Raw genomic sequence first — 21,065 nt, 5'->3', positions numbered from 1 at the left:
TCCCTGGTTTTCCCTTACCACCCCATCCATTCCCTACCCCATCCCCCAGAGTCCTCTCTACACCCCATCCCCCTTTTCTACTACCCTAACCCACTTACTCATCCTGCATCCACCTATCGGCGCACCCGTGAGATTTCCCCCACTTCCACCACTTTCTCACCCGTGTAATCTCACAACTCCCTTTTATTCCCACTCATCCCTTTTTCCTGGACACCCTTTCCTCCGGCTCCATCCCTCCCCTTCATTACACCCACTCGCCATTTTCCTTACTCCCATCTCTGCAGCATCCCCCTACTTCCCCTCCCTCCCTCTTCATGGCCTTATCTTATGAATATCGGTAACACACTGGGTAAGAAATTGATCCTCCCCGCCTGTCTGTGGCCACTGCCACAGCGCATTAGCCTGTGTGATGGGTGCGTATGTGCGTGTGTGTGTTGTTGCTTGAGGCAGAGAAATAGGGAGGGAGGATGGAGGAAGAAGGAGGGAGCAAGAGGAGGAGGAGGAGGGTTATTTGCATATCATCAAAGTCGGAAAAGGGAGCGTAATGAGGAGAGAATGTCTGTGGATGTGTGTATTAGGAGTGGCTCTGATGAGTGTGAAATTACTGAGCTAAACCAAGAGAATAATGTCGAGAGTTAAACTGGGCTGGTCTTAGTGGGATGGGTTAAGTGCAAACACACTAAATTACACACACAAACGTACTGTGTATATATAGCCTAGAATCTAGGCCCTACTGCATGTCACATAGTTGTGACATAGATCTGAAATATTTTGACTGGAAAAAGTGTATTTCTTACGCTCGGATTCCGTACTCAGCTCTATATAGAATCATATCTTACCCGAATGGTAAAACGTGGCAAAAACTAAACGTGATCCGATCTTAAGTATTTCTTGTTAAGTATCTTTGCGTTACTATCCAGCAATAGGAAATTGTATGAAACTTTTTCGAACACAAGGAATATCTACGACAAACTTCCAACGCTGGATGAAACAGCTGCAATCGGTAGGCTTGGTATTTGTAAATAAATAATTTAAAGCCCCTTTTAGCCTGCCTCTTTGCCGTTCAGCTTCTGATTTAACAGACACTGTTAATCGAACGTAGATAGAAGTGCTCTTTTATTTTATCTTACACGTTTGTTATTTCAAATATGAGATAATATGACAACGTATTATGTCCACTGGAGTTGTATGTTTATGTTCTTTCACGATCTGAAAACATTTATCAGAATATTTGGCATGAGTAATGGACGGATCGGCAATTTATTGCTCTGGTCTGTTACGATCCGACCAACGTTGACGGTCTGTCACATTTCACGCTGACACCAAGCGAACACTCGGAGCTCAGACACACATACACACACGCTGTAATATCGACAGATTGAAGTCAGGAGTACGAGTCCACGAGATCACGTTGCAGGTTGGTAGTCGGAAAAACTCGGGAAGATTACAGAAAAGATGACAGACCATAAATACCGTTCGTTATTTCTTTGTAATTTCTGGCTGGCGACTTTTTGATTGCCCTCTTTTATGTCTTTACCTCTGTTGAGCAAAGAAATGTGACCGGCGATTGTGGCTGGCTCGATTAACTCTAAAGTTTTCCTTCTTTTTTCTCCTTTTCGCTCATAACCACGCAGTTTAAAGGTATTTTAGGCGTGGGTGGCAAGCAACTGGATCCACCCCCCCCTCGTCGTGTTGGTCGCTGTAGGAGGAGGGGTTGCGATATCTTTTCAAGCTAGCGAACGGCACTGCGTAGACCCGCGTAACAAGTTTAATTTGTTGCTAAAGTGATCAAACTTGTAATAAAGTCAGTTCGGGAATCAATTAGGACGAGAAAGCGAATGCGTAGTTATATGGAATATATTTAGAAGGCAGTGTGTTAAGTGCACCTAACGTTAGCCAACTCCCAACAAGATCACAGCCTGGGAGCTAGCGAGCCACATCACTCTATCACATGTTTATGTTTAAAAGTTGTTCAGTGAGTATTTTCACGTATGTGGGAAGATGGATGATAGTTTTAGTCGTCTTTTAACCCACTTCGATTGAAGACAGAGTGAGTGAGCGACGTTTTTTACTTGATCACACCAATCATATCTTAAAGCTGTAGGTAAAGTACTAAATTGTCTTTTGACAGTCGCAATGTGATGTTAACTGTGGTTCTTTTTCTGTTAACTGTGTCTCAACTCCGACAAGCATCCTATCTAAGTGAAAACCAGTCGAAAAGAGGAAGCCGAGGAAATCCCCCAAAAGGAAATGCCAATCGCAGCCACTGGCCAGCCGACGACTCAAGAGCCCAGAGTGTGCCCCCGGCTGCCTTCCACCCCTGAACCGGTCCCTAAAGGGGCTGATTTATTTGAAGAGGCGGGGGCGGCGGAGTCGGCGGAGCGAACAGAGTACGGGGGCGCGGAGGGGGCCAGAGGCGTCGGGGGGTATAGTTACAGCCACAGCGGCAGTCGGAGCTTACAGCCAGCATTCACCGACAGCTCTCCGCCGCAGTCTCCAGCCGCGTCCTCCTCGTTTCTCTTCCACCCCTTCCACGGCCACCAAATGGCAATGGAGCCCCCCAGGACCCGATCGCGTTCCCGGTCTGGATATTTCCAGCAGTATAATGGTGGGAATGGAATTACTGGCAGCGGAGTGATAGGAATGAACCAGCAGAATCATCATCAGCAGCAGCAGCAGCAGCAACAACAGCAGCAGCAGCACAGTGCCGGTGGTTGCACTCCCCTTGGGGCTCACAGCAGCCAAGCAGAGATCCATCAGCGAGCTCTGGGAAGTAACGCCTCCCCTGGCATCCAGAGGCTTCCCCCTGTTCTTGGAGCTCTCCGCATCCCAACCGAAGGTACACTGTTGTGTATGTGTTTATAAATATATAGAATATAGTATACAAAGATAAATAGTTTGTGAAACATTACCATATTGTTAAGTCGGGATTTACTTTTGTGGAGGGGTGTCAAACTGTCATCGCAAATCCTTGTGAAAAACGTGGACTTACATATTTGTTATTACGTCCATACAATTGCACCTGCATTTCATTAATTGTACAGAATACATTTTTTACAATATGTATACTTTGAAGAAAAAAAAATCATGTTCATTAGTGGTAACCAAGTACAATAGATGGATGTGTGTGTAGACATCCATTTATTTTCCATGCCGATCATCCTTTTGAGTTAGTTGCAGGGACCTGGAGCCCATCTCAACAGACTTTGGGCAAAAGACAGACTATACCCTGGATTGGTCACTTGTCACTCACCAGGACACATAGAAGCAAATGACCATTTGTTACTGAACACCCACTGCCAGCATGCAAGTTGGGCGACTTGTCTAGGGTTCCCCCGCCTCTCACTTTAATTCAAGTGAAATTGGCTTCAGGTCATACGTATCATAATGAGGATAAGCTGTATAGAAAATGGATGGCGAGTTCAGTTTATGTGGGTGGAGAAAAAAAACCTTGCCTTATCAGGTCAAAAATAAATAAATAAATCTGATGTTTTTTTTTCTGCCAAAATGGAAAGAACAAATCAATTTAGGACGAAACATGAAATTGACACACTTGAATTGCTTTAGTGGTCCACAAAAAATGGTGCAGTCGGCCGGATATGGGCCCTGGGCCTTGATTTAAACTCATGTGGTTTAGTGGGATTATTTGACTTTTTTTTTAATTCAGTCTGTAGACTAACATGGCGTAATGGGCATACTGTAATAGAATTTAAATAGCATGGATTTGTGTTTTGCAACAGTGCTGCAGTGTGGATGTGTGGCTATGTTAGCAACACAGAAGGCAATTGAACTACAGCAGTCGGTACAATGTGAACTCTAGTAGCCTAAAGCCTGTGCGAATGTGCTTGCATTACATTGCTTCAAGCAAAGTCGTTTGGAGGCAGTCACAGAAAAATTAAATAGAAAGCCCTTTAAAGATGTGATTTTTATTTAATCCATTTTGATTCCACCGGGACAGTTTGTGAAAGACAACATTTTAGTACTTGCAATTTGTTGTACCAAAATTTATGTAGCGTATAATTACGCATCCTGTCTTTCTTTTAATTAGCAAAATAATCAGACAATAAATACTCAACTAATGCACTTTTTTTCAATACGACCAAATCATAAAATCTAATGTCGTATTGCTTTCAAGAGATTGTTCATGGCTTTTCACAATCAACACCCAGCTGTCCTAGGTGGTCATGCTGTGCGTCACTCATACTGTAGTTATTAGATTTGTACGACTTGGCTGCAATGTAAAGCCAAGCAAGTGATTTTGAGTAGTCTACATGCTGTGTCGAGAGAGATTCACATTCAGCGACACAGAGGAAACATTCTTCGCTCAGATTCTGGATAAAGCCTGGTTACTTTATCTTAAAAGCATGTATTAGGAAATATATTGTATGTGGTTGTATGTGAAGTAAAGCATATTTTAGGCCAGTTACCTTTTCTTACATTTGGATACCAAATTGTACACTAGTGTACGGATGGGTAAAATAAAACCATGCCTCTGATGAGCTACATCAGCAACCATGATGTTGATCGGCTCAGTGAAATAAGACTTTGAAGCCCCGTATTTCATACATGCACAGGCCGGCACAAATTACTTTTGACAGCCACTTAAAGATTTTGGCACTCCCTGTCTATATGTAACCATTGTATTAACTTTCTTTTGCTGCACTGAGAAGTTTCTCAGTTCCTTGTCTAATGCAAGTGTGGGTCTGCTAATCGATACTCCTGCTGCTTTCCATTTTGTGCGATTCTACAAAGTGCATTTTGAGTGTTTTTTTTTTTTTTTAGTGAAAGGTTTTGGGTTGAAAATCAATCAATGTTAGTGGGCGTCAGATATACAGTAGTCCATATAGATTTTGGCTATTCGAAAGCCAGCCTGGTCCCGATCCCCTGTGAGTCGTGGGGTCCATTTTACTATATGCTTAAGTCACATGTCCAGTTTAAGACTCCTATACGGCAACATCCCACTTAATTCTGTCATGTAGGAGTCATAAATACATTAAATTATTCTTAAAAATACTTTTGAAAAGGTTCTAATCCAAGTACTTTTTTCTATATAGCACATTGTTACCAAAAATGTGTATTTGTTAAATAAATCAATTAATTGTACACTTTACTATATTGATCACCCATCACAACAAAACTTAATATAACAACCTAAAAGAAAAAGCAACTCTTTTTTTTTTTTTTTTGAGGGTGGGTGATTCCCAGCAGTCTCTCTGCTGCCCAACAAGCTTCAGAGGGGGATTGAGCAGCCTGAACCATCTCACGGTCTCCGGTTTTATTCATTTATTCGTTCATTGTTTTATTTTAGACATGGGTATAACTCCATGGAGACACTGTGCAACCTCAGACGCCAGAGCGAACTGATCATCGGGTGTGTTTTGGTGGCTTAAAACCCGGAAATGTATTTATAGCATATGTGAAAGCTTATGTTGACGTAGCCAGCCACCAGGAAATGTGCAAAAGTCTGGTTCCGAAATGCTTAGGAGTCTCTCCATAAATATATTCATGTAGTTTCTTCTTCAACTCCTGTACGGAGATTGAGGAGCTGATGCAGTTTTAGATGCTGTGTGTTTTTGCCGTCAGCCATTTTTGCCGAGCTGAGTGGGCATGTAGTAACAACAAAGTGAGCATGTACTTGAATAATGAGCCAAAACCTTCATCACCACAGCACCAAATTTAGTTCCCCTCATTTCTGCATGTGTTTGCTTTTCAAAGGCTGTTGTCAAACATGTCACAGACTAGTTTTTATTATACGTAAAATGGTGGCCAAAAAATATCTTATGATGGAATAGGACCTTAAAGTGAACAAAGCCAAAATAAAATAAATCATCCTTCAAACAGGCCTGACAAACCATGCAGAATAATCAACAGACAAATTCCTCTTCGCTGTTCATTTTAGCAAATATTCAAAGGCTTGCAAAGCATACATCTCTTTCATGACACAAATTCTTATAAAAGATTCATCTGTTTCTTTTTGGTTAAAGGACATTTTAGCGTATTGAACAGTCTCTTGTGGCATTGTGGCAGCTCTCTTTATTTCAGCCTCTCCCCACTCCCAAAATGAACCGTGCATGAGAGGGAAGTTGACATTTCAAGTCCATTCACCTGCATGAGGCATTGAACCTAATGTTATCCTGTACAGTACTGTACTTCCAGTTTGTCCCTCTCTTCTCCAGTGATTTAAAATTTCTTGGGCTGAAATTTGTATTGTGGAAGTATGGCTTCTTTATCCTTTTTGATATTTTGTCATATTAACAGTTAAGTCATTGATGGTGTAGTGGTACATTCATCTGTGCAGGCAATGTGTGTTCAGTTCCCCCTCAGTGACGCTGTTTGGTTGTCTGTCTCTGTTTGTGCCCTTCGACTGATTGGCAACCAGTTTAAGGTATTATTGAAATATTTATTTGATAGATTGGGGTTTCTTGTTTCCACACACATTTTTTGTGTGTGAATAGGAGCCCTCTTATCTTCCTAACAGTTTTGGCCATCAACACTCTTGAGCTGTCACCACTTCCTATTGTGAGACCCTCTTGTTACTTGATCACACAAAACCGAAGAGCCAAATGTGTCTGACGCTGGAGTGCTTAGGTGTTTATGGCTCCTGAAGATGGAGAGACGGCTCGCTTGAAATTGCATGCGAACATTTCAGTCTACGGGCATCTCTTATCTAATAATCTGAGTTTTTATTTCGGACAATAATATTTAGATCAGTGTTGAGTCAAGGTTACCCATTTTACATTAGAAACATCTCATGAATAACCAGCAAAGAAAAATATCCAAAGGTCTGAATACTTACATAATGATCTGGTCTCAATTACTCACTAATGTATTTTAATGACATTCAGAAATAATTTTGGAATACAACCCTGTGTCCTAATCAACACTTGTATGCTATGGTTATTTGCTGGAAAGCTGAGACAAAGTGCGGGAGACTGCTGGATTGGTCCTACTGCAGAAGAACCAAATTTTTCCCTAATTGGTCATCTGGTCTTATTCTGGCCCAGCATGTCTTTTCACTTTCACGTTCATCTCTTGGTTGCTTTTGGATCAGGCAACTCTCTCTGTGCCCCTCTGGTCTATTTTTGCTGGCCTTCTCATGCACATTTGTCTAATGGAAAGATCGTTTTAATGGACTGCCCGGAGCAGCATAGGGACAGGCCCTTGTGCCACTCTCTACCTTTATTCCACCACTCGCTGCCTGTCCTCTCCATCCTTCTGTCTGCTACAGAAGCGGAAACATGTACTACTCTGTTTTGTTCTTTCCTTTGTCTTGTCGCCCAGGCAACCCCCTCTGGTTTGGAAAAGTAAACCTCTTTAGCTTGGGTTGACCAAGAAGTCTGAGTTCCCGTCATCACTCCAAATAAAAAGCAAAGCACTCCGATGAGGGCATCTCGGGGGAAGATACGAGAGACCTCAAATTAGCCCCGGGTCAAACGTATGGACTCTGATATGGTTTGGGAAAACAACACCGTTAGCTGGGTATTTTGGGTAATTGTCATGTTGAACCATCACATTTCCCTTCATCTTCAACTAGCAGATGCCTCATGATTATTTGCCAACATTTTCTTAATGATGGTAAAAAAAAAGGTGCTTTTTTGAAGCTACATAACGATTTTAGATCCAATACACTTACAAAATGTGGACTAAGGTATTAAATCTCTCCCCTACTTTGTACAGAATCAATTAAGAGTTATGTTCACTGCAAAAGGAAATCATAGACTTCCTTATGGGTGTGTTTTCTCGGTATGCCTGTGCTAGGTGTGTGTTTGCGTGCATCCACAGTTTGCCTGTTGCGTGGTCGGCTTAAGCTGATAAGCGCTGACAGAAATGTACTTGCATAGGAAATTGCATAACAGCAGTAACTGTCCTGTCTGTGCACGTTAGTCAATAACCCGATGGAAGGTGAAGCAAGAGAAAGCCGATGGATGACATACCAAACAGACACGCCAGTCAAATAAAGTTAAGATCAACTCATGGAATTTAGTTGACGCCGTGATTTACGACGTAGACCGACGGGTAGTAAATGTAGATCACCTAGGCTTTTTTGTTTAGGTGACATTTTTTCATATGTAATAAGCCACAAGCCCCAGCTGTCGCTGCTTCATCCAGGAAATGGGTTTGGTGGAGATATTTGACAGCGTAACGCCCTTTACCCAAGAGTAAACAAACAGAAAGCCTTTAGTTTATTTTTCATGAATAATTCTTATGAATTGGAGATGTAAGAAATCGGTGGGGTTAGTGAAACAAACAGTGAGCACTGGAAGAGGGGAGCGGCAGAAGGTGAGATTCACGGGCAGGTAAAGGCTGGGCAGATGTTACTTAGCCACCTATCGTGTGTGACAACTTGTTTCTTCTTCGCACCGAGGTGTGAAGATTGCCTTGACGTGTGTTCAGGAGGTAGGGTGATGTGTTTCGGTGTTAACTTGCGCTTGTCACGTGCTCACTCAAAATGTCCTCTTTACATTTCATTAATTAGATATGTAAATGGAACTTTCTGTCCAATTTATGATTAAGGTGTGCAGCAATGTTTACAAGACAATTATGAGGTACTGCTTCACAATCAAGTGACAAACGATGAAGGCGATGATTATAAAATATCCCTTCCTCTCACTGAATTATTTAGTGCCATTGTTTGACTTCAAATGGTCCGAATCCTGATTTCAGCCTTTCTCCGAATTTTAGCTTGGCTGAGGTCTGTGCTCTAGTTGTCTTTGTACAAGATACATTGTGATGCAACTCTTTCATTAGTTGTGCATGTGTGTCTAAGGATGTGGATGGATATTGAGTGCATTTGACCACCAAATATCTGCTGCTTGTCATTGACCTGAAAGAAAGTGGGCCCGGCCCGTTAGATGCTGAAAAGAGGTGGACACAGATGATGTGTTAGTGCAAAGCATAGATAGTGGATGCTGTGAAATGAAGCAGCAGGGGTGCATGGCACAGAGAGAGAGAGAGCGAGTCAGGATGGCAGATAGGGGGAGAAAGGGGAGGGTGATGAAGTGATGGGGGTGTCTAAGGGAAGAGCAAAGTGGGATGAAAAAGGGAGGAGAGGTGAAGGAAATGGATAGAAATAGCTGATGCACTCAGAGGCATACAGAAAATCAATAGCAGTCAAGAGGGGAAGCCACAACCCCCATCCAGTGCCCCTGCTCTCTTCTCTCACCTCGCTCCATCCTCTGTTTTTTGAACTCCCTCAACTCTATCTCTCCCTCTTCTGACTTTTTCTCCACCTTTGTCACTCTCACTGCATGTTCAACCTTGTCCTCTGCCTCTCTCCCTCCAAATGATGCTCACGAGAGCCACACTTGTAACATACAGTAAGTAGGTCGTACCTTCAGAGATGTGATTGGATGATCCTTTTGAAAATATTGTTTATTTCTTCAGCTGTAAATCGCACCAGTCACTTGGTAGAAAGCTCAACAAGTTCTCTTGCCAGTGAGGCTCAACACGAGCCAAAGTGAATTTGTGCTGGGAGCTGGCAGGACTGAATCTGTTTTTCTGAATTGGAACACATTGCTATTTGTTGCTCTCCTTGAGCTCCTGCTTGAGAATAATGTAGACATAAGGTTGCAGCGTAAAAGGAGCTCAAGACCGCAGATGATGCACATGGAACATTTCATGTGTGATTTAAAATGTCATTTGATTCATTCCTTCTTTTCCCCTACTCTTCTAAGCTCCCCTCAGCAGAGAAACTCATGTGTGTTTGCTATATGCAGTCTGGGTTCATCCAACAGAGGACATGATGTCATCTAGACGTTCCAAACCTGTTCTCTAACTTCTGTGCTCCCAAGGGTGACTGTGACTGAATGACTGGCCTCTGACTCAATTTACCGGACTCCGACAATGTGCAAGTGAGCGCCTATTCAGGAAGCGAGCAGGGCTTTTTGCCTATTGTGAGTGGTGAATGAGTGTTCTGCACATGCAGTCACTGAATCCCATGAATACTTCACCAGTCCGCTGGCCCGGGTCATCGAAATGAAAACACACTGGTTTTCTCGACGTTAATGTTAGCTTTACTTACCTCAACCTTTTCCATTCATTTAGCATTTTTGCTCTGGGGAGTGAGCGGAAAGGCTCGCTTAAAGAGTGAGGAATTTAGTGGTTCAAACGTGAGTCCGCCTACCCCTTTGTTGTCAATCATGGATTTTCTTCAAAGGGGAGCACTAGAGCCGAAAGAGTTCTGCAAACAAACTGCCATTAGGTGGAAAAAAAAAAAAATCTTTTAAAAGACATTTTTGGTATGTTTTTCCTTTTTAGTTCAGTGTTCGGTAACGGTAGCTTTGTGTGGTGCACCCTTGGGAGTGCTTACCCTTGGACTGTATTCTAGTGCCACCATCTGTGGTGAGAACGTCCCCAGCTAAACACGCGTTCATGACAAAGGCAAAACAAAAGCCAGACTGAATAAATAGATAAGACAATAAAAAGATGAAAGGATTGTTGGGGAAAAAAAAACAAACGAGTAAAAGTCTTAGCCATGATGCAACTGGCGGTATCATCAGAAAGCTTCGCTAAGCCGGGATTACTTTGTTGATTTTACATGCATGTGTGTGTGTGCTGATCCGAGACAAGACTGTACCATATGTGTTTTGGTCACTTTTGTGCGACACAAAGGTTCAATTTGCACAAACAACAGGTTTTTTTTCCCCTGTGACGTAAGAGTCAACAGAAATAACAGAAGGATTAAATGTTCAATTGTAGCTGGAGATAAACAAGAGAATGAATTTCCTGTAATGGCGTCATCGTGTTGAAATTTTATTTTTGAGCTTCTGAATCATGACTGGTCCTATTTATTGATTATTTTTGGCATATAGCATTTCCATGTGCCTATGGCATTCCACATGAATGTGTGAAATTAATTTTGTTACGGATGTTGTTGTTACAGATGCAGGTTTTGTTCCCACTGTGTTGAATTCTTCTTCTTTTCACTTTTTGTAGGAGCCTCAGATGTGTCTTACCATTGCCACCAAGAGCATGCATACAGGGAGAGGGACAAGGTATGCTGCTTTATTTTATTTTATATTTCTTACTGAAAGTTGATCAACAATACTATTTTGGCAGGCCATCGCCAACTACAACTTTTGGAAATCAACTTTTGGTATCAAAGTGAATGTTTTTTTGAAAAGGTGGCACACATATTACAACATTCTCCGTCTAGGATCGCCAGAGGCCATCTTTGATAACGTTGTCACTAAGTATGAAACTTTTAAAAAGGCAAAGAAAACAAGTATCCACATTTTGCTAGATGGCTGTAAATGTATCGCAATTGTATGCTTCATAAGTCACACATTGATTGTCTTTTCCTTCCTTTGACTCATGTTGCTCTGTAAGCACATGGTCAGATTTATTTACATTTCAAGGGATATTGATTGCATTTCTTTAAAAAAATACAGCAACATAGTAAAAATAGCCAAATGTGCGTAATTAAAGCAGGCCAATTGGTTGCAAAGCAGTGGAGGAGAGAAGAGGGGGGTAGGATGCTGAGGAAGGTGTTGCAAAGAGCTTGCATGGAGGGGAGGGAGGGTGGTCGCATGAGGCCAAAAGCAGGGAGGGGGCTTTGCTAATGATTTCACTTCCAGCTGTGGGGCTTGCTTGGAGTGAGAGAGGGGAAGGAAAAGAGAAACAGTGGCAGATGAAACAAAATGAGCTTTCAAATCTCGTTAATAGAAAGAGAATAAGTGGGGGAGGGAGGAATAGGTGTTTGTGGAAGCATGTATGCAAATAATAATGATTCTGTTCAAGCAAATAACCGTATTTGCTCTCCGTTTGCTCCGCACCCACAATTTTAGACTGACAAACTTCAACTTGGTCCTTGTTCTTTTTCTAAGGTGTGTCTCAGCCTTCCATCTAATTTGGATGGCGGCATTGACAGCGAGGTCTGAACAGCTGCCTGCTGCAGTTAGTCCATGTATGCAAGTGTGGACATAGCCAAGCAGAGCATGGCAGGGTGTGTCTGTTCTTAGGCTTCAGGATATCTTTGCTGCCTCATGTTTGCTCTCAACTAAATGTGCACAGAGCAAAAAAAGCAACAAGGGAGTGTGTTTGTGGTCCTCACATTGCAGAATGTGCTGTATTATCACCCCCAGTGCAGATCACAGTGTTTCCAAGCTGTGCTGGAAGGGACTGCGTGTGTTCATCTTCTGTCAGCAGACTTGTCTCCCCCCCCCTTTACGTAGACCGTGGCATTTTTGGGTTTAGAAACATGTCTGGACGAGAGGTGTGTGTTCTGAGAGAGCATTCAGGTCCAACATAAGTCCTTGTAAAGCCATATCGCTGGAGGACTCACACACACACACATTCTCTCTTTGTCTGACAAGACCTCACTCCCCATAACGTTGGTAGGCGAGCCCATCAAAGTTTCATACTAATGGGCAAATGCGTGTGTGTGCGTGCGTGCCTTCGCGCGTGCGTTTGTGTGTGAGAGTGACACACAGCCATGTTATCTAAAAAAACTCTTGTCATGTTCCCTCAAATTTCAGGCCGGGTCTTGGATAGGAGAGGCATGCGTTGCAAAAGGGGAAAGCGCAAGGATAAGGGGAGACTATAGAGGAATTAAGCTTATCTGGTGTTAGAGTGCTGGTGCGAGGGATGGGGGTGGTCGAGGAGGGTTTGGTAGCATCTGTGGAAGGAGGGGTGCATGTCATCCTCGGGATGGAAAAGGCTTGCTTGAATATGAAAATGGGCATAGTGGTTGTCCCAAGGGTTTTGGGGTTGGGGTGAGCTTAGAATGGAGGATGCAGAGTGTGGGGGTCAGAAGAGAGGGGGTGGTAAAAGAGGCACAGGAAGGTGATTCCAGTGTGGGGGTGGAATGCAGGTGCAAGCCTCGAAGAAGTACAATAAATTAAGTAATATTGTACAATACATGTTTGTTAGTATTTAAAGCAATTTTTTGTTTGTTCTTTTTCTCACAAGAATGCTACATATGTACACCACAAAATGTAATCTGATAAAACAATGACAAACACTCAGTTGCTCATAAGACATGAAGTATAAGTAGCACATGACTTGTTGGGTCCAAATTCAGGCCACTGCTGTATTGCATGAAAATGATTTACAAAAAAAGGAAATGTAAACAGTGCACTAAAACTATTACCTAAAAAACTTCTTTTCCTTGCACCATTGAAGATGCTACCCGAGGTATGATGCTACCCACCACACACGCACGCACACACACACACACACACACACACACACACACACACACACACACACACACACACACACACAGTAGCACCGACAACTGTCAGGCCCTCCGCTCCAATGCTACACACAGTGCTTAAACACAAAACAAAAACAAACCCTTTCTGACTTTCACCTGCTGTCATCAAACGTTTGGGCTGTAGTTGACGAACGCATTCTTGTTGGTTATTTTGGGCGATGGGTTGTAGTTGTAAAGACTGTCTAATGTATGTAGGCCAACATCATTATGTGGTGAAAGACTACATGTCATCGTTTGTATTTCAAAGATCTCATCTGATTGATTGAACCAGTGGTATTGTGCTAAGAACATTCTGATGTTAAGTTTATGAAGTTATTTTAGTTACATTACCGAAAGGCTGCATTCATTCATTCATTCAAAGTTGCCGTACACAGCATAACTTTTGGCTGACTCTACAATGTGGTGTCTTTGGGTCTTGAGTGAAAATTCAGGCTTGTTACAACAGCGCAGTGGGCCTCAAGCAGCTACAGTAGGTATTGTTCTTTATAGGCTGTAGAACACAAACAGTGGCGGCTCTCCATATGTGCCTGTGTATGTCTGGAGGCGTTTCCATAACTCTGTGTGTGTGTGTGTGTGTGTGTGTGTGTGTGTGTGTGTGTGTGCGTGTGTGTGTGTGTGTGTGTGCGTGTGTGTGTGTGTGTGTGTGTGTGTCTAAGTATCCGTGTGTGCGTTCATGTTTTATGTGTGTTTCTCTCTGCAGCCTGCTTTCCAGCTGTTTCCTTTTAGCTATTGCACTGCGCTCAAGGTTGCTGAGCTGTGTGTGTGTGCACGTGTTAAAAGTCGCAGCCGTTATCAGACGTTACCAATGTGTCCTTCACATGAAGAAGGTAACGAGGGGCAAGGAGCAAGGGGGGAATAGGTTTCGTTAAAGTTGCTGGCCCAAATTTTTCCTGCTACTCTAGGTGGTCAAAACCTGATGCACTCAAGGTTGAGTGGAAATTCTCAAATTGAGTATAATCTGGTTTTAGATGCTGTTCTAATTCGTTTTAAACGGCGAATGATGTTGAGTTGCCACTCATTTGTATTCGAAACTGGCACATAAGTGTAAATAAATAACTACAATTCTTAAAGAAGCTACGTCATGCTATTCTCAACTTAATCGGTTGCGTGACATTAGAGTTAATATTTTCCTATTCTCAAGCCCTCAAATTCCGAATGGTAGAACAACACTGGTGGCAAAGAGTAAAATGATTCTACTCCATGCGGTCTAGCACATGGACTGGAAGATGACTGGGTGCTGACACACACGCTTATGAGCTGAGTGAGAGTCATTGCCTTACAGTAAGTGATGTGACTCACAGATGACTTGACAGCACCACCTACTGAGGATTTACACTTTATCCAAAACCTGGATGACTACTGTAGGTATGTGCCTGTGTCAGTTTTGTGTCGCAATCTTTTGGTTGATGCTGTGAGTAAGTCGAGCCAGTCAGTTGAGGGTGTGGATGAATGACTCCCTTATGGGCCCGTGAGAGCGCGTCTTGCCTTTTTGCTCATTTCCTCACTGCGAGAGGAAGCGACTGTGAGCGCTGGTGGTGCAATGAGCTCGCACTCTCACACACCAACAGAGGTGTGCACATACAGGAAATGCCATGAGTCACAAAGGCGCTTAGTGTCCGAGCAGTTGTATGGATTGTTGGCCAGAAGGATGGAAGAGCACAGTGAAATTGATTTGATTGGAGCGCCATGGGTCACTAACCACAGCCCCCTTTCTCCCACCCTCCTCTTCCTTTCTCACTCTCCTTTTCCACCCCTCCCACCACAGAGTGAGGAAAGCCCCAGTCCAAAGCGCCAGAGGCTGTCTAGTCATGCTGTCTTGGAACAGCTAACTTCTTCCGCACCACCGCCATCCACCCCTTCTCCCCCCATTCGCCCTTGGGAGCTAGGACCTCCAAGTAGGAGACCGTCTCACCCCCACGCACACTACCACCAAGAAAGATCCCTCACACCGGCTCGCCACAGACGCAGGTAGGCAGCTTTGAAGATTTTCACTGCGGCTGATTTCTTCGTCCAAAATCGGTTCGTTACCAAGTTGAACCATGCAAGTTTCACATGGGCATTCACCGAGCCCTCGTGATTCTTTCAAATTCAAACTTTAGTCGTGCACAAAACAAACATTACATCAGTGAACCCCCCCCCCCCTTTTTATAATGGTAAACAAAGAAATAAGCAATTACACATCGTTTTTCATGAACAAGGAAGCGTTTCACATACTGGAAGAATAAAGAATAATGCCCGTAAAGGAGTGGTAAGAAGAAAAGCGAGCTCATCAATATTGTTCCAGGAAGTTTCTTTGGCACTTCCCATGGTTCATAATTAAGCGCTCTATATTGCTCAGACAATCATAGCAAATTAATTTAGAGACTTTTTATATAACCTCATGATTATAGCAAAAATATTGCCTTAAGTTAAAAAAAGGCACCTTGGCAAATGTCAGTCATATGATTTTCGCAACAAATTCCTTTCTTTGTATTGTATTGTCCCCGACTTTGATCGGATTGAAGAACTTTTGTCTATGTCAACGTAGCCACTGAAAGCTTGAGGTCCAGAACCTCCATTTAAGATGTTGCCATTTGCTGCATGATCCCTAAATGTAATCAATTGATCCCCCTCCCAGCCCCCCTGTCAGACGTCAGCGTGGCCGCCTCCTCAGACCGACACGCCACTTGCCTCCCCATCATCACCCCTCGACACAAGGTCCCGGTCCCCACCCGTTGCCATCAGAGCTCCAGGATGAGAATTTCCAGCGCAACCCACATTCCTCGACGCACCAAACGTACCCAACGCACACCTACAGTCACCCCCCTCCACATGGAAGTGGGGGTTCAGAGGATCCCCGAGCATTCCATCCTCCCACCTTGTCCCCCCGACTACTGCACCCAGCTGCGCATCACCACCACCACCATCATCACCATCAGCAGCAGCAACAGCAGCAGCAGCATCACGCAACGTCACAGCAAGGGGCCATGGTCCTGGACTTGCATGAACAGGTATGCTTTAGATCCATTTGTGTCTGTGCCCCTGGGCCACTGCGCGTGTGTTTTAACTCTTCTGTTTTGTCCAGCTTCAGCAGGGCAGCGTACCAGTCTCTTACACCATGACCCCTGTCGCACCTCACGGCCTCGCAGCACCGCTGTGTAACGGTCAGCACCTTCCCCCCAGCTGCTCTTCGCAACAACAAGTTCCTGCCTGCAGTGTGGTATTCAGCACTGGACAACACTACCACCCGGTGAGTGGTCCGTCTGTGGGTGGCCTGTTTCTTTAGGAGCTTTGCGAGCTGCAAATGAGAGATCGTTTTCTTGTTTGACATTGCCTCCTTGTGACAGGATGCGGTATGTCAGGATCACACACTGACCACGTTTTTTTTCCTTTTTCAGATGCTACAGGCTTGTTCAATGCAACATTTGCCAGTGCCCTATGCCTTTCCCTCTCTGCTGTCCAGCGACCCTCAGTTTCTTCTATCCCCTCCGCCTCATCTCGCTCATCACCCGCCACACCTCCATGCGCACAGTCAGTTCTTGCCGTTCCAGACACAACAGCCACGATCGGTAATAAATCTACCTTGCTTGTTTTTAACTTTATTATTTGTGTCATTTTTCCATTGCTTTGTTAAGATCAATTGGATGCTTTTTCACAGCCCTTACAGAGGATTGAAAATGAGGTTGAACTTCTTGGAGAGCAACTCTCAGTCGGTGGAGGCTTTGGCTATGGCCATCACCATCACCATCACCACCAGCCTCCCTCCACCCTTCCGCCTTCCACACCACTCCAGTTTCTTTCACACCATGACCCCCTTTCACAAGAGCTCTTCACGGTGGTGAGTGCATGGATTTAGGACTTTTATGTTAGGATTAAAATAGAATTAGGGTTTAATTTGTGACAATTCAATATGTCGCTCTGATCTCCAACAGCCCTATCCACACTTTATGCCACGGCGATTCACCAGTCGGCGCTACCCAGCTCGTTCCCAGCAGGCTGTGCCTCCTTCAAGCTACCACCCGAGCTTCCTGCCTTACTTCCTGTAAGTGTTTTTAACCTCATCGTTTTTATTAGATCCATACAGAAGAAGACGTCAGGGAAACCATTTCGCTCTTTTAACCAGGTCCATGCTCCCAGTCCCACCAAATGTAGCTCCAGCCATTAGTCTTGAACTTGATGTTGATGATGGAGAGGTGGAGAACTATGAGGTACTTTGACTATTCATGATCTGGTGTTGCCAACATCTCTGTGCTGCTGAACATGCAACTGTTACAGTTCCTTTTCTAAGCATTCTGCCCTCTTGTTGTATATGAAACTTCTAGGCCTTGCTGAATCTTGCAGAGCGTCTTGGAGAGGCCAAGCCCCGTGGCCTCACTAAGGCTGATATAGAACAGCTCCCATCGTACAGGTTCAACCCCAATAACCACCAGTCTGAACAAACACTGTGAGTTTCTAAAAAAGTAGTGTAGGGTGGAAATATTTTACTACTTTGGGTTTGGGACAATGTCTGTTCTTTTTACTTTTGGTTACTTTTTTGGAATTACATGTTAAAAATGATTCGATTCATCTCCCAGGTGTGTGGTCTGCATGTGTGACTTTGAGTCACGCCAGCTCTTGAGGGTTCTGCCCTGCAATCATGAGTTCCATGCCAAGTGTGTAGACAAGTGGCTTAAGGTGAGTAGATATAAAGAAAAAAACTCAAAATAATAGACAATGACTAATAATAATAATGCTTTTGATGATAATGAAACATGCTGGGATTTATTTGCAACTGAGCTAATAATCGTGTACTAGTTAGGTATTTGCTTTAGATTAAATTGATTCAGGAGCAGCGCATTTCTCATCTGTGCTCTGACCAGATGCAGTATGATACATGACCCTCAACTCTTGATTATGTTATGTCCAGGCCAATCGAACGTGTCCTATCTGTCGGGCTGATGCATCCGAGGTCCAGCGGGACTCTGAGTGACCCTCACGATTTCTCTTTGGATGCACCAGGCAAATGTTGAACTTTTCTCCGGCCATCATGCACATAGACCAGTGTTCCTTCACCGCACATCCAAAAGGACTATGACACTTTTCTGCATAGTGCTTCAAATTAGGGATAAGCCCCTCAACCTGCTCTGCCTTCTGTGCTGTCTTCACTCAAAATGGGCTTTGAAACGCGCACAGCACATATACATTGTATTCATAGAAAACAGAAGCGTCTGTATACAGTACTTGTAGTAACAGACTTTGCAGGAAGAATTGCAGTCCAAAGATTTTGTTCTTTCGATTCTGGTGGAAAAAAAAAGAATCACCTTAAACAGCACCAGTGGTGGGCGCGTCAATCCGTCAATCGCCATGCCATTATTATATCTGACCAGGCCAATCTGTCCGAGTCATATGTGACACCCAGCCTTTTAGTCCCACAGAACGCAATGACACTCTCCCATATTGTTTGTATTTCGATCATCACCACACTCTGTGTGTGTCTATTTATTTTTTCTTTATTTGCAGGGATGAGAATTTTCCGCGGATCCGCGGATTTTCGTGTTTTTTTTTCGCCTCGGCGACTCACGAGCATTCACCCGCCCCCCACGACAACATCTTTTGGCACATCTCAAGGCAAAATTAGTTAAACTGTGAGTACGGAAATCGGCTCGCCTCTGTAAACCTAACTCACTGGCAGCAGTGATGCAACAACATCCGCCTTATTTTCGGCAGCATTTTGCCGCTACTTTCGTCACATCATTTCCACTTACGCGGAGAACTAAGTGTTTTTAGACCGCCACAATGTAAATTTGCAATTGGGTTTTCATCACTTGTAGACGAGTTATTTAGTTAGAGAGATCTAGGGCCTACTCAGCAAAAGTTTTCGCCAGCATGAGGATCGTGCCAGGGAAATAAACAAGCCAAACGGGATCAAGAACCGCTTCAGATGGGCATGGCTCGAGAGCAGCGTCATTGTACAACTTGTAACACAGTCCGTAACCACATGCCTGACGGAACATATCCGTGATGGTGTATTCTCATCCCTGTATTTGGCTGTGTCTGCTTGCGCGGCGCCTGAGTAAGTACGTTCTCGGCGCCGATTGACTTTTGCCAACAAGGGATGGACTTGGCCCATGTGGGTTGTCCTGAAATAATGATGGCATGCTGACTCGTGGAGTGACGCACCCACCACTGAATGGCACAGACTGTCCTTGGTTTATTGCAATTGGTTATTACAATCGTTTCATTTTCATTTCTGTATGTGTATTTTTACATTCCTCTGAGTGAGATCAGTCTGTATGGGATGGAAAAAATATATTTTACACTGTGATTTGACCTTCGAGAGATTGAGTTTTGGAACAGCAAATAATATACTTTATGCTATGTAAGCTTGCTTATTTTGTCTCTGTTCCCCAGTAAGTGTGGCGTGTGCCACATTACAATCTCCCTAACTCCCAACACACCAGAGCTGCTCTCTGTAAGGTTTATGATCTAATGCCACAGTGTAAATCATATTAACGTTAGACACAGGAAAGCTTTTGTGGTGTAATTAACTATCACAATTGGGAATTGACTCAGTATGACAACCAAACATATGCTTTACAGAGAATGTACAATTTGCTGCAGACACGTCATCACACTGATATATTAAAACTAATTTTGGCTTCCCAAACTGTACTTTTATGTTATTTTTTTTAAATGTCATATCCATAGAAAATCTTTTTTGGGGTCAAAGGGGACTGGATGTATTCATTGTGTCTTTGAATTGTGTTGTATTGTTTTCTGTGGCTTGGGTACACTAGTTGCCTCAGTCCCACTATTTATGGCTTTCCAGACAATATTAAAACCATGAGTTATTGCATTTTGCTGAGTTTTTCCCATGCAAGTTCTTTATTTCACTATGACATACTATCATTTACATGGTGTCATAGTCGTTAAAATATGTATTATACCTGTAACCAAAATCATTTGAAGGCCTGTAATGTTGATGAAATTTTTAACAAACGTTTGTACATTTTGTATGAGAGTTATTACTAGTTATACTTTATAAAGTAGTGCAATTACTTCCTTAATTCCTTACCCTTTTGTATTGCAAAAGCTGATTCAATAATAAATGTTTAACATTCTTCTCTTAATTTCTTCTGTCTTAGCTTTCATCCTTTTTGACTGCAATTGTGTACCTCTTGGAGGAAGTGCCAAAAGGAACCGGCTAAATACGGTCGTTAGAGGGCGCTGGCGCTATGCAGTTTGTGTTTCGGCACCGCAATCATAGTGTACTCATTAAAAACATTCACGATCAATGTTAAGTAAAATTTATACCATAGATGTCAAACTCAAGGCCCGGGGCCAGATCCGGACCGTTGCATCATTTTATGTCGCCCGTGAAATTTGCGATAAATTATATTTTGAAATATTTTATTTACAATCACTCGAACAATTATTGAAGATACTGCTATCATTGACATTGAAAGCTTTGAACCTATCATTTTTTTAAATATATGATTATTTGATGATTTTGTGTGATAATTTGAGGAAAAGATGAAACATTTGATTTCACCGACCAAACGGCCCTCCGAAAGAAGCCGCATTTACAAAGTGGTCGTCGATAAAATTAAGTTTGACACCACTCATGAATACGATTCACAATCTCTTAAGCTTTTATATCAAAACAATCGTAACTTGTCTCGGTATGTTTTGAAGAACGTCAGACGTGCTATTAGGCCTTGGCTACGATGTAAATGTTCGTTGTAATATTCGTATATCCAATTTAAAGTCATGTCATTTTGTCAAGATATTAACTTGTCTATTATTTAATGTTGATGCAGTGTTTGTTTCCTCTATCATAAATGACAACCGCAACAGGTGGAATTTATCCTAAAACATTTTCTAAAAAATC

The 21,065-nt window shown here is 43.1% G+C and overlaps 1 protein-coding gene across 3 annotated transcripts; it reads left to right on the top strand.

Moving 5' to 3' along the window:
• Positions 1–1,279: 1,279 nt before the first annotated feature.
• On the top strand, positions 1,280–20,304 carry rnf38 (ring finger protein 38). Of its 3 annotated transcripts, none has more exons than XM_088372868.1 (13): positions 1,280–1,417; positions 2,191–2,839; positions 10,936–10,994; positions 14,982–15,184; positions 15,834–16,206; positions 16,281–16,445; positions 16,594–16,764; positions 16,854–17,033; positions 17,128–17,237; positions 17,319–17,403; positions 17,518–17,639; positions 17,770–17,869; positions 18,102–20,304. In XM_088372868.1, the coding sequence occupies exons 2-13, from the start codon at positions 2,251–2,253 to the stop codon at positions 18,162–18,164; spliced, it is 2,220 nt and encodes a 739-aa protein (XP_088228994.1). In that variant the 5' UTR covers positions 1,280–1,417; positions 2,191–2,250; the 3' UTR covers positions 18,165–20,304. The 3 variants fall into 3 exon arrangements, with proteins under 3 accessions (XP_088228994.1, XP_088228997.1, XP_088228995.1); XM_088372871.1 differs by lacking the exon at positions 1,280–1,417 and adding an exon at positions 1,525–2,050; XM_088372869.1 differs by lacking the exon at positions 1,280–1,417 and adding an exon at positions 1,525–2,100.
• Positions 20,305–21,065: the final 761 nt, after the last annotated feature.

This window comes from Syngnathus floridae, chromosome 4, assembly GCF_059516105.1.
Source record: "Syngnathus floridae isolate MCC-2025c chromosome 4, RoL_Sflo_1.0, whole genome shotgun sequence".
NCBI classification, from domain to species: Eukaryota; Metazoa; Chordata; class Actinopteri; order Syngnathiformes; family Syngnathidae; genus Syngnathus; species Syngnathus floridae.
Note: the sequence above shows the minus strand (reverse complement) of the source record. Positions and strands in the feature narration are given on the sequence as shown.

What these genes read in the sequence shown, in the direction of transcription:
- rnf38 (XM_088372868.1), top strand. Translation starts at nt 2,251, where the DNA reads ATGCCAATCGCAGCCACTGGCCAGCCGACGACTCAAGAGCCCAGAGTG. An exon ending in CACAAGAGCTCTTCACGGTG is followed by an intron (nt 17,034 to 17,127) that starts GTGAGTGCATGG and finishes GATCTCCAACAG; the next exon opens with CCCTATCCACACTTTATGCC. An exon ending in CACCAGTCTGAACAAACACT is followed by an intron (nt 17,640 to 17,769) that starts GTGAGTTTCTAA and finishes TTCATCTCCCAG; the next exon opens with GTGTGTGGTCTGCATGTGTG.